Source organism: Triticum urartu, chromosome 7A (genome assembly GCF_056163025.1).
Source record: "Triticum urartu cultivar PI428250 chromosome 7A, HENAU_Tu73, whole genome shotgun sequence".
Lineage (NCBI taxonomy): Eukaryota > Viridiplantae > Streptophyta > Magnoliopsida > Poales > Poaceae > Triticum > Triticum urartu.
Window position 1 is genome coordinate 8,197,093 of NC_141879.1, and position 14,254 is coordinate 8,211,346.

Sequence of the window (14,254 nt, forward strand, 5' to 3'; positions counted from 1 at the left end):
CATGGGCTAGCTGCATACGGCATACCTGCGAGGGCCCCTAGATGTCGGGGGGCCGGCCCTGATTACGCATCATGATGGCTTTGAACTCGATTTCTTGCCTCCTGGTTCGGCATCCATAAGTGATGTTTCTCATCCTGTGCCATATTCGATGATGCGCATGTATTGAATCGTTTTCTGTCATAAGTTGCTGCTTCACAGGTTTTGACGCCCATTGTTTATGCCTAATGCCAAGCGTGTTTCAGCGGGTTACCAGTTGATTTTCGAACTCGTCTTTGCCCATTTCCTTTCTATCTCCACAAGACTCTGTTACGTTTTCGGTTTCATATGGATGGAAATGGGCACGCACGGCCAATCTGGTCCATGCAAAAAAAAAAAGGTGGTGAATGAGAGCAAATTTTGTTTATCGTTGAGAAGGCTTGTTTACACCGGTACAAACAGTTCTCATCTTAATGGTTGGAATCAATAATCTTTTTATTTTATAGGAAATTAAAATTAGTAACCGAGAGAAGGGTAGAGAGAATTAGGGTGAAATCCTATTTCCCGGCCTATTAGCACATTGGGTACAAATTGTTTTTTTGTTTTTTATTTTTACTCCCTTTTTATTTTTACTCCCTTTTTAGTTTCATCCACAATTTCCCAAATTATTGGATATATTTAAAACATGACCTTTTAAAAAATCTGTGAATATATTTTTTGAATTAGTAAATGGTTTCATAATAAATGAATAATTTTTAAATCTGTGGACAGTTTTAAAATTCATGCACTTTAGAAACATTTTTTCAAATTTATAAGCATTTTTTAGTTTGTTAATATTTATTATATGTGAGATCAATTTCCAAACTTATTAATATTTTGTAAGTTTGTGAATATCTTTAAAGGTATGAAACGTTTTAAAACAGACAGAGATATTTTGTTTGGCCCTTTTTTCAAAATTAAGAAGAAAAACTGGTAGGGGATTTTTTTCATTGAGCCAGCAGCAACAGAAGCGAGAAAACAAAAACAAGCGATGGAAGAGCGTGGGGCGATCAAGCTAGCCAATTGGGCCGCGACGCACATAGCGCACCTTGATAACGTCGACGGTTCAGCCCAGCCCACCTGGATAACTTTGTTTTTCACAAAAAAAAATGATAACTATTCTCGGCTGTCGTGGCCGATAGGCACGGCACACAGCGAAGACGAAATCGACGGGCGGGGCCGGAGCCCGGAGGACGCCGCCGCCGTCTCCGCCGCAATCATCGCCGTCCCCTCTATTTCCACTCGCCGTCCGTCAGGTATATACCCTCCCGAATCCTGCCTTTTTTCTCTTACCCGGTCGCTCCATGTATTTCCATGGATTCTCTCATCTCACCACAGCAAGAGCCATGAGAAACACCAAGCAGCACCAGAGATCATATTATTCAGGGCGTCTTGTCTTTGATGTTGATCAGAAAGGAAATAGATTAGATCACCAACGGTAGTTGATAATTTCTCACTTTTCTCTTGAAGATGGAACAATCCAGGGACCATCACGTTACACATGCTGTTCAGCTAAATGCCTGGCTACGCCATCTTGCATTGTTTCCTGAAAAAATGGCTGCATTCCTTAATCATGTGTTTTCACTATGCTTTAAGGTTAGGCTGGAGGAGACAGTTTCACAAGCACTATTGGATTTGATTGTTATCCAGGTCACGGTTAGCATACTAGATGCAACTCCAATGTTGTCGATATCTTGCCGCGTTTTAATTATCATGTCACTAGGATTTTGTATGTTCTAATTGAACACAACTTCCATGCTTATTACAGCTAGCCTATTGGGAATTTTGTGCTGGTCACTCTGTTACATTTCTATTATCCAGTTCATTCTTCTAATACATGCATGTCTTTAATTTGTGATCTGTTGCAGGGAAACTGCAATTACTTGCAAGGAAAAGGTCTCTGCTACATTTGTGTCACCGCCACCCCACCATGTACAGATTGCAAGGTTGGGCAGACCTCCCGGAGGGTCTTCTGGGCTCCATCATTGCTCGGCTGGGCCTGGTCTCATTCTATGATCTTGTTGCCTTTTCTGCGACCTGTCGCTCTTGGCGTGCCGCCTTCTCCACCTTCATACCGCTGCTCCCACCTCTCCTTCTCCGGCCTGATGTCCCTATGTCCTTTCGTCCTCGTCCTCCCGTGATCAACAACCTGGTACCAACACGGCCATGCCATGCCACTAATATAGCAAACCAAGACACCTATCATTGCTGCGAGATTTCCCTACATAGTATTTTTGGTGAAAACAATGCCCCACCAAGTCCTCTGGAAGGGTTTTGCTTCAATGGTGCTACCTATGGTCATCTCATTTTCTCAAGACATAAATCATGCCTCGTTGTTGATGTGTTCACAGGTGTTAGTGTCTCATCCCCACAACTACCGGTCGTCAAGGACATCGAGCTCTTCTATGCTGCCCTCACTACTCCTCTAGCATCACCTAACTCACATCTCATTGTCGATATCGGATCACGCAATTTGTTTTCGCGTGTTGGTAGTCAATATTGGGTGGGACGTTCTCCTAATGATGGGCCAATCAAGCAAACACTACTAGTAAAAGGGCTATAGATGGTGCGCCATTACTAAATACTAATGGCGCACCATGTGTTGGTGCGCCATTAGTGTGCAAATACTAATGGCGCACCACATCCACAGTGCGCCATTAGTAAAAAAAAATATTTTTTTTTCAAAACTACTAATGGCGCACCGTGGGAGTGGTGCGCCATTACTAGTAATGGCGCACCGTGGGAGTGGTGCGCCATTACTAGTTGAACTAGTAATGGCGCACCATGCCACGGTGCGCCATTAGTAACTTGGCCACCACTTCCACCGAATGCACCCCCCGGACCGCCTTTTCAGTTTTAAAAAAAATAAAAAAATGATGAAAATGTCAAAAAAATAAAAGAAAATAAGTTACATTCGAATTTAACCGGGGAAGCCCCGTTAAAGATTTTCAAAATCCTCAAAAACCTAACAGAAAAAAAGATACGGGGCTTTTAAGATCTGGAGAGGCAAAAAAATTCAAAAAAATTCAAACTTACTAATGGCGCACCTGCCCATAGTGCGCCATTACTATCTTCCCGCCTTCAAAATTCAAAATAAGTCAAAAAAATAAAAATAAAAAGTGATGCGCCATTAGTATCTTCCCGCCTTCAAAATTCAAAATAAATCAAAAAAAATAAAATAAAAAGTTAGTAATGGCGCACCTGCCCATGGTGTGCCATTAGTATCTTCCCGCCTTCAAAATTCAAAATAAATAAAAAAATAAAAAAATTACTAATGGCGCACATGTCCATGATGCGCCATTAGTATCTTCCCGCCTTCAAAATTCAAAATAAATCAAAAAAATAAAAAAATTAGTAATGGCGCACCTGCCCATGGTGCGCCATTAGTATCTTCCCGCCTTCAAAATTTAAAATAAATCAAAAAATAAAAAAAAGTTAGTAATGGCGCACCTGCCCGCGGTGCGCCATTACTATGCCGTATATATGGCTGGGCGACCTCCTCCTCCTCTCCGGCGATGTAGGCGAGTGCCTCTCCGGTGACCTCCTCCTCCTCCTCTCCGGCGAACTCCTCTCCGCCAAAAGAACAAGGCAAAAGAACGTACAAGATCCAAAAACAGGAACAAAATTTGAAATAATATCATGCCAAAAAACGAGCAAAAAATGGGCAAAAAAATCACGATCCAGATCCAAATTCAAAATTCAAAAATAGCAATGGCACACGGTGGGGGTTAGACGGTGCGCCACTACTATTTTCCTGCCTTAAAAATTCAAAAATATTAATGGCGCACCAGTGGCCTATACTACTGGTGCGCCATTAGTAAAAAATACTAGTGGCGTGATACTAATGGCGCACCAGTGATGCGCCATTAGTAGGCAAAACTGGTGCGCCATTAGTAGCCCTTTTCCTAGTAGTGAAATTGTGGTCTTCAAAGGGCGTGTCTTTGGCATCGATAATGATCTCAAACTCTTCAAAGTGCAGTTGACACCCCAGATTCACATACAAGAAATGCCAGTTATGGAGTCGAGCATGATTAAAAAATGGCATCGTTCCAATGGATGGCTGGTGATTTGTGGTGATATGCTTCTCTTGGTGGCCTTGCGGGGACCTATTATAGTAACAGGGTCAACCTTCGAAGTCTTCTGCCTTGACCTATCGACTGAACCTGCATCATGGCTGAAGATGGAGAAGTTAGAGAATTGTGCGATATTCATTAGCACCGATAAGAGAAGTCAGGGATTGTCTTGCATGAACCCAGAGATATGGGGAGGGAGGAGCAACTACATATATCGCTATAGCCATGACTCTAAACATTGGGTTGCACTTGAGTTGGGCAAGCCAGTGCAGGGAGATGGCTCCACCTCGACATTCAATCCAAACATCTTCATATTCATGGGTCGTGACAGCAGGGTGCAACCTATGTGGTTTGTCCCTAGCATGCTCTCCTTGTGCCGGTGATTGTGATGATCTTGATGCATAGCTGCTAGATTTCATTTGTGGCAGGTCATCTAAAGATCTCTCAGAATCTCTCTAACTTTGGTAGTTGCGGATCAACGAATTGGTAACCTGGGCTCAAGAGACAGAGAGAAGAACTTGGGTCCCCCCACCCCTCCCCATTACCCAATCTCTCTCAAATTCAGCTCTAAGAAGGAGGTTTTTGGTGGGATTTCGACTCCTGGAGGTAAATCTCCCACACTCCTCTCAAATCCTCTTGGTACTTTCCTCTTATTTGTCCGCTTTTGGTCCTTGGTTTCAAATCCTAGTTCGTCTCCTATAGATCTTAATCCATGGACTTATGGCAATATAGTTGGTATTTGGTTTGTTGATCACAAGTAGACATGTATCTATGGATGATTTGTACTTTGGTGACAGAAATTTCTAAATATGTTTGTAAGTATGAATGCACTTTTTTGTATGTATGAAAACAAGTGAAGTAATGCAATAGTTGAACAAGAACGAGTGATTTCTATGTATAATATTTTTATGAAGGGTGTATGGATGGTTTGTATGTATTTAACTATTTATAGATGCAAGCGTAGTAAGTAATCGACTTGTTGGTTTGTGTGTTGGAGAACATATTTAATTAATGAAAATGATGTCTTTGGGTGATAGGTATTCAAAAATTTGTTATATCGGCTCAGTGTTCAAATGCCAGCTCATTCATATCCTAGAGCAATGTCTTGGTACACATTTTGAAATCACTTTCGCCGTTTAGTCTAAGTTTAAGTGTCCGAACTCTAGAATAGATAGATGAAGTGGGTTTTGTGAGAACATTCGCCAAATAAATATTGTGTGGCTAGGATAACATCACATAATATATTTTTATCTGGGTAAGATTTATGATGAAATGATGTGCAAATGGAATGAAACACCAAACATAAAAGGATATAAGAAGTTTCCTAATACATAGACATAAAATAGATCTCAAGATCAACCTACGCTCATACATCATTATAGCATGCTATTTTGTTTCTTTTTGAAGGAAATATGCCCTAGAGGCAATAATGAAGTTATTATTTATTTCCTTATATCATGATAAATGTTTATTATTCATGCTAGAATTGTATTAACCGGAAACATAATACATGTGTGAATACATAGACAAACAGCGTGTCACTAGTATGCCTCTACTTGACTAGCTCGTTAATCAAAAGATGGTTATGTTTCCTAACCATGGACAAAGAGTTGTTATTTGATTAACGAGATCACATCATTAGTTGAATGATCTGATTGACATGACCCATTCCATTAGCTTAGCACCCGATCGTTTAGTATGTTGCTATTGCTTTCTTCATGACTTATACATGTTCCTATGACTATGAGATTATGCAACTCCCGTTTACCGGAGGAACACTTTGTGTGCTACCAAACGTCACAACGTAACTGGGTGATTATAAAGGAGCTCTACAGGTGTCTCCAAAGGTACATGTTGGGTTGGCGTATTTCGAGATTAGGATTTGTCACTCTGATTGTCGGAGAGGTATCTCTGGGCCCTCTCGGTAATGCACATCACACAAGCCTTGCAAGCATTGCAACTAATGAGTTAGTTGTGAGATGATGAATTACAGAACGAGTAAAGAGACTTGCCGATAACGAGATTGAACAAGGTATTGGATACCGACGATCGAATCTCGGGCAAGTAACATACCAATGACAAAGGGAACAACGTATGTTGTTATGCAGTCTGACCGATAAAGATCTTCGTAGAATATGTAGGAGCCAATATGGGCATCCAGGTCCCGCTATTGGTTATTGACCAGAGACGTGTCTCGGTCATGTCTACATTGTTCTCGAACCGTAGGGTCCGCATGCTTAAAGTTACTATGACAGTTTCATTATGAGTTTATGTATTTTGATATACCGAAGGTTGTTCGGAGTCCCGGATGTGATCATGGACATGACGAGGAGTCTCGAAATGGTCGAGACATAAAGATCGATATATTAGAAGCCTATATTTGGATATCGGAATCGTTCGGGATGAAATCGGGATTTTACCGGAGTACCAGGAGGTTACCGGAACCCCCCGGGGGGTTATTGGGCCTACATGGGCCTTAAGGGAGAAGAGAAAAGGAGGCAGGAGGTGGCCGCGCGCCCCTCCTCTTCCTAGTCCGAATAGGACAAGGGAAGGGGGGCGGCGCCCCCCCTTTCCTTTCCCTCTTCCTCCTCTTTCCCCCCTTCTCCTTCTCCAACTAGGAAAGAAGGGAGTCCTACTCCCGGTGGGAGTAGGACTCCCCCCTGGCGCGCCCCTCCTTGGCCGGCCGCCCCCTCCCCTTGGCTCCTTTATATACGGGGGCAGGGGGGCACCCTAGAACACACAAGTTGATCTTCGTGATCGTTCCTTAGCCGTGTGCGGTGCCCCCCTCCACGATATTACACCTCGGTCATATTGTAGCGGTGCTTAGGCGAAGCCCTGCGACGGTTGAACATCAAGATCGTCACCACGCCGTCGTGCTGAAGGAACTCCTCCCCGAAGCTTTGCTGGATCGGGAGCCCGGGGTGCGTCATCGAGCTGTATGTGTGTCAAGAACTCGGAGGTGCCGGAGTAACGGTGCTTGGATTGGTTGGATCGAGAAGACGTACGACTACTTCCTCTACGTTGCGTCAACGCTTCCGCTTCGGTCTACGAGGGTACGTAGACAACACTCTCCCCTCTCGTTGCTATGCATCACCATGATCTTGCGTGTGCGTAGGAAATTTTTTGAAATTACTACGTTCCCCAACACTTTTCTTGTCATTTCTTCATCGTCACATATTTCTAATTTGCTTATCTTAAATTTGCTATGTTTTGCAGAGAATTCACCATCATGCAATGATGCAAGTGGGCGTCGCTACGCGTCGGCCGGCGGCTGTATTGAAAACATCCGCCGCATGGAGCTCCGTTCGTTCAGCGCCCTGATAGCCGTCAGATCTGACCATCGCGCTCGCGTGACCACCTTTTACTTCCTGCAACAACACCTCTGTTTCGGAAACAGATTCCTCTGTCCTCCGTCCGGCCGACGCGCAGGGCGGACGCATTTTCCTACAACCGGAGCTATGTTTCTGAAACATGGGTCATGTTGCAATGTTTGACCACTCACTCTATAACGTCGGGCACTCCTCCGGGGCTGCAACAAGGGCTATGTTTCTGAAACAAGACCCTTGTTGCGGAAAAAAAATCCCTTCACAACTAAAACATTTCTTTTCTTTCTGAAAAAGACATGTTGCAGAAATCTTTTGAAACAGGACCCAGCTGCAGAAAAAAAAACCTTCACCATTGAATCATTTTTTCTTTCTTTCTTAAACTAGTCTGTGTTGCAGAAACCTACTGAAACAAACCAGCTGTCTCCCTCCTAGTCGCACCGTCGTGGTCATCTCGGTGGTATGGATCAAGCCACCCCGAGGAGAACCGCCATGAACACCTACAGAATCGCTAGAAATGCGGGGAAAGGGGGGAGGGGGATCTCAGATCCATACCTGCTGGAGTCGACGTCGGCCGCCGACGAATCCCTCGCCGTCGCCACCGCGCTAGATAGGTCCCGTCGCCCAACGCCCAACGCCCTACTCCGCTAGCCCCGCCACTCTCTCAAATCCAGAAGTGTCGCCCTCCGAGTCGACGAAGCTGCCAGTTGCAAGAATGCTGGTTCTGAAACAAGGGCTCTGTTTCAGAAAACGGACACGCGTGACGCAGAAGCGGGGACGCTCTCATCCATCTGATCACAGACGATCCGACGGACGCGAACCGTCTCACACAGATCACCCAATCTGTGGTTTAGCCAACGCAGACTGCTTTCATGCCAGGACGGCACATCCTCGAGGGGGTGGTCGTGTTGCATGAAACTCTTCACAAAATCCACTCGAAGAAGCTCGACGGAGTCATCATTAAAGTTGATTTCAAAAAAGTTTATGATAAAGTCAAGTGGCCATTCCTGCAGCTGGCCTTGCGTATGAAAGGATTTGATGAGACATGGAGGAAGCAAGTTGAATCCTTTGTACAGGGAGGCAGCGTCGGTATTAAAGTTAATGATGATATTGGTCATTATTTTCAGACGCTTAAAGGAATAAGGCAGGGTGATCCCATGTCTCCAATCTTCTTAATGTTGTCGTGGACATGCTAACCATTCTTGTTAACAGAGCGAAACAAGATGGTCAAGTAGGTGGGCTTATCCCACATCTAGTAGATGGTGGGGTGTCCATCCTACAATATGCCGATGACACCATTATCTTCATGGAACATGACCTGGATAAGGCCAGAAATATGAAGTTGGTGCTTTGTATTTTTGAACAACTATCTGGGCTCATAATTAATTTTAATAAAAGTGAATTGTTCTGCTTTGGATGCGCCAAAGAGGAACAAGAAAACTATAAACAGTTGTTCGGGTGTAAATTAGGTACGCTCCCCTTCACGTATCTAGGGATCCTAATTCACCACCGCAAACTCACTAACAAAGAACGGAAATGCATTGAGGATTGGTTTGAGAAGAAACTTAGTTGCTGGAAGGGCAAACTTTTATCTTATGGAGGAAGATTAATTCTTATTAATTCGGTATTGACGAGTACGCAGATGTTCTTCCTTTCTTTCTTTGAAGTAACAGTAGGGGTATGGAAAAGATTGGACTTTTACCGATCACGATTTTTTTGGCAAATTGATGAGAACAAGGCTAAGTATAGGTTAGCCAAATAGGACATCATCTGTAGACCGAAGGACCAGGGTGGCTTGGGTATTGAAAATCTGGAAGTGAAAAATAGATGCTTATTAAGAAAATGGATGTATCGTCTTTCGATAGAGATTGAGGGAGTGTGGATTCAGCTGTCGCGTAATAAGTACTTATACACTAAGCTGTTGGCACAGGTTACGGCGCAGCCGTCGGACTCTCCGTTTTGGAAAGGATTTATGAGGACGAAAGTTGCTTTCTTTAACAGAGTGAGTTTTAATGTAGGGAACGGTCAGGGTACTAGGTTTTGAGAAGATACCTGGCTAGGTGAGACCCATTAGTGCTACAGTATCCGGCTCTTTATCACATTGCGCAACGGAAAGAGGATTCCGTTGCTTCAGTGTTAGGGTCCGTTCCCCTCAATATTCAGTTTAGACGGGCGCTTATAGGTCCACGTTGGAATATATGGCTGCATCTTGTGTGAAGGTTAATGGAGGTTAACCTGTCGGATGCAGCTGACCCGGTACGCTAGAAGTTAATGGTGTCCGGAGCCTTTACGGTTAAATCCATGTATACGGATTTAATCAATACAGGGGATATTCCAAGGTCGGTTCACATGTGGAAGATTAAAGTGCCATTGAAAATAAAGGTATTCATGTGGTTCGTGCACAAAGGTGTGATTTTAACCAAAGATAATCTAGCTAAGCATAATTGTGAAGGAAGTAAAAGATGTTGCTTTTGTGATCGGGACGAAACAATCGAATATCTTTTTATAAAATGCCCGCTTGCTAGGTTACTTTGGAGAACTATACATGTGGCTTTTAACGTCACTCCGCCAATTTCGATTGCACACCTACTTCATTACTGGCTGGATGGGGTACCGACCCAGACAGCAGCACAGATTAGAGTCGGAGCATGTGCTTTGCTTTGGGCTTTATGGAATTGTCGGAATGATGTTGCTTTTAACAGACAAAATATCACGAATTTTTTGCAGGTCATTTTCAGAGCGTCTACTTGGATCCGTATGTGATCCTTGCTAAGCCATACGGACCACAGGGCGCATATGGATACTGTGCGTAACCGACGGAGATGGTTGCATGGGATACCTACAACCGATGTGGATGGCGGTCCAGTAATAAGATAGTTGTGTAGGCATCTACTTCTATTATAGCCGGTTGTGGCTTTTTTATTTTTGGCCGCATGTGGCATTTGTTCCAATACGACCTTTTGTGTTTGCTCGAGACTACTTGTGGACCTTGTTTTTTAATAAAATGGCTGTGTGCATTATGCGATGCAGAGGCCGGAGGTTAACCTCCTTTTTGAAAAAAAAACAAGACACCAACTTGAGCGTTAGGAACTAAAGCACCGGCATGCACTTCCTTGAGATGTGATCCATCCAATTTAAGTTAGTTCAAAGTGGAAGAACGTGGACCCACAGTCCCACAAAATGTGAGAAGTCGGTTCAAAATGTATAATAGGCTTCAAACAACCCAATGACTAGACTCAAGCGCAGCTTGCACATGAAGTGTGTTTAAATGTGTGTTTTCGTACATCACTATATGGTTGGACTCAAGAGTGAACAACTCTTCTCCAATTATATGAAGTGCATTGGATGGATATCAACGGCCTACATCGGCTGACGGAAATTTGCAGTGCACATGGGGAGGCAGTTAATGAAGATATCAAACAGTTGGAGCGAGCACCATAAAAGGAAACAACGAGCATCTGCATTCATATACACGTCCACCAGGTGATGTCTCACAACGTTTGTTTTTTCATATTTGTGTAGTAAGACTCATCAAATGTAATGTAATGGATGCAGATGCTCCTTGTTGTGAGGCATCACATGGTGCACTGTTCGGTCTAGTGTTAGGAGTTATCCGAAATAAAAGTGCATTTCCTGTATGACTTAAATGTCGCTATTTCCTGAAGATTAGTACACGAATAGCTTCTAAAATTGCATACAAAGACAACAGACGGTTATAGGGAAACATAAAGATGGTGTGGGGCACAACCTACCAGAGCCGAAGCTAGCCTACAAGAATTCGCACTCAAATTCTAGTTCAGACATGTAATTATATGATTTTGATGCAATTAATATATTCTGGAACACACTCCAGATTTTTTCTTCGGTAAACTCCTATAGATTTTAGCAGGAAAAATTAGGTATGTGCAACTATCCGGATTCGATATTCGAAGGCTGGCACTAAATTTTATGGAATTGTGGCTGTGCCACTAGTGATTGCGGTCAGGTCTTCACCTTGTTGTCGTCTCCTTTGACTAATTTCTTCCTTTGTGGCACCCACCTCTTTGTCATGCCATTGGTAACAAAGATGAGACTAACTTGACCCTTCCATGGGTCATAGAAAAAACTAGAAGCATAAGGGCGCGCTTCGCTGCGCCGCAAGATATAGAATTGACAACAGATGTCTATCAAAATCCTTGATTACGCTAGAGATATTTTATTGAACTACACAGAAGATAAAAAAAAATGTCTTGTTTAAATAGGATGAGAATCTCATCCCATGTATATATATAGTTACAAATTTGCATCCTCATTTCATTACTCTAAATCAACATTGAGGTTTTTACCCTCTCATTACCAAGTCGACCATGAATGAGGTCTTAAATTCAGCATTTGTAGAGCCTTAGCATGCTAAGTTGCACTCATGTCTTAGCATTTTCTGTTCCACTTTCTATATCTTCTATCCAGGAGGAATTAGCAACCACTTTGGGGAAGATGTACTCTTCAACATTCATATCTATTTTCTGAAAAATTATGTTAGGTCCTAAGAGAAACGGGTGGATAAGTGTGACATGTAAAATTGTCAATCAGTTAAGATGCTTCTATAGTCTTCTTACCAACTGTATGTACTGATATTTGTTACTTTTGTCGAACATTGTAACATGTTGGACATTGTAATGTGACATATGTCACATCTCTCTCTCTCTCTCTCTCACATCCCTCACGTGTACTACAAGTATATCTCTAGGGATGGATAGAGCTGGTTAGGTTGTTTAACTTTCTATCCTTTCTTTTGTTCCAACCGAACTCTGTAAACACCCTATGAGAGGACTTATCTCGTACAATCAGTATACACTCTACGGGCTCTCCTCTCGAGGGTTGAGACGCTTAAACATCTTCTACATAGTATCAGAGCCACATCTTCCATCTCGTCAAGCTAGCAACCTTCCTCCATGGCGTCCTCCTCTAGTTCCAGAAACACCTTCAGCCTCAACTCCCAAGTATCCTAAAAACTCACCAGAACAAACTATATCTTATGGCGTGGGCAAGTGCTATCGCATATCCGAACTGCAAGCATGTAGGACTATCTAGATAAATCCCTTCCCAAGCCTCCGAAAATCCTAAACACCAAGAATGCAGAGGGCAAGGACCAGATCATCATCAACCCCGAGTACATAGTCTAGGCTAGGGAAAATCAACAAGTTTTTGCATACTTGCTCAACAATCTCTCCAAGGAGGTCTTGATCCAGGTTGCGTCCCATTTGCATTCAATTAGATTTGTATCTGGCTGAAGAGGAACCAAGTGCCAAGTCTTGTTTTTCTGCAGTGTGGAATATTCCTCCTCCATTAACCTGCATGGCTTATCTCCGTTCCTGTTCCATCAGCGTTGTGGACATTTTCATAGCCATGATACCTCTCATGCATGGTGATCTTCTCGAGTTCACCATTTATGTGATCCATGGCACCCGTGTCGGCGTACCAATTTGTGTAAACTATGTAGGAAGTGTCAACGACAACCGCTACCTTCTTCTTCCTGGAATTATCCTCTGCATAGCCCCACTCAGAATCTTTTGTAATATGGTTAGTTTTTTTCAAATTTGAGAAATACCATCATACCCTTGTGAGGGACCACCACCATAGTGACCACGATTTTGATTGTTGTTGTTGTAGCCTCCATTGTAGCCGCCATGGCCATTGCCATGGCCACCACCATAACCCGCGTTCTAGCCATGGTAGTTGTCGCCGTAGCCATTGCCTCCTTGGTGAGGATGACCTTCACTGTAGCCGCCGGATTGCCGCCACCACCATAGCTGTTAGGGCCACGGTAGCCGCCGCCTCCTTGTCCAGGGTGTCCGCCGCTGGCGATGGCACATCCCCAGCCGTTTGTGGGGCACCAAGAGCATCTGCCTCGGGATCGCCTCCTACTGTAGCTAGTGGATCTTCTGCGGCTCATTCTGCTGCACCAAAATTTCCTGCGACTCCACCTAGATTTGATGTACTGATTCCTCCTGCTGCTTCGACTACACAAGATGCACACATCTTCAGAGGGGAGTTATCAGTCGTATAAATACAAGAATATTTCTAAATTTGGTCTAAGCTATGTATCAAGTGAACCTCATACTTTGAATGAAGCTTTTGGTGATCCCAGATGGAAACAAGCAATGGATGAGGAATATTCCACACTGTAAATAAACAAGACTTGGCACTTGGTTCCTCGTCAGGCAGGTACAAATCTAATTGACTGCAGATGGGTCTATAGGACCAAACAAAAACTAGATGGCACTGTTGACCATTATAAAGCCAGACTTGTAGCAAAGGTTTTAAGCAACCATATGGTATCGATTATGAGGACACTTTCAGTCTGGTTGTCAAAGCTGCCTCCATTTGTCTTGTATTATCCATTGTTGTTTCCAGCAGATGGAGCCTTAGACAGCTAGATGTGCAGAATGTGTTTCTTCATGGCGTTCTAGAAGATGAAGTTTACATGAAACAGCCTCCTGGACTTGAGGATAAAAATGGACCCTTTCATGTTCATAAGCTTGATAAGTCCTTGTATGGATTGAAGCAAGACCCCAGGGCATGGTACTCTCGCCTAAGTACAAAGCTGCAAACACTAGGGTTTGTTCCATCAAAGTTTGACACCTCACTATTTATTTACAACAAGTTCAAGGCTTCCATGTTTGTTCTCATATATGTTGATGATATTATTATGACTAGTTCATCTAATGAGGCAATAACAGGATTACTCAAAGATTTGAGTTCAGAGTTTGCTCTCTAGGATCTAGGAGATTTGCACTTCTTCTTAGGTATTGAAGTTGAGAACATCAGAGATGTTATTCAGCTGTCACAAAATAGTATGCAAAT

General features: G+C 43.2%; 1 protein-coding gene across 1 annotated transcript; it reads left to right on the plus strand.

Annotated features, from left to right (window-relative positions):
• The first annotated feature begins 1,896 nt into the window (after nucleotides 1–1,896).
• Nucleotides 1,897–4,471, plus strand: LOC147956819 (uncharacterized). The gene is made up of 2 exons (XM_087537597.1): nucleotides 1,897–2,550; nucleotides 3,928–4,471. Exons 1-2 carry the CDS (start codon nucleotides 1,946–1,948, stop codon nucleotides 4,469–4,471), a joined length of 1,149 nt encoding a protein of 382 aa, XP_087393723.1. The 5' UTR covers nucleotides 1,897–1,945.
• Nucleotides 4,472–14,254: the final 9,783 nt, after the last annotated feature.

What these genes read in the sequence shown, in the direction of transcription:
- LOC147956819 (XM_087537597.1), top strand. Translation starts at nt 1,946, where the DNA reads ATGTACAGATTGCAAGGTTGGGCAGACCTCCCGGAGGGTCTTCTGGGC. An exon ending in CCTAATGATGGGCCAATCAA is followed by an intron (nt 2,551 to 3,927) that starts GCAAACACTACT and finishes TTTTCCTAGTAG; the next exon opens with TGAAATTGTGGTCTTCAAAG.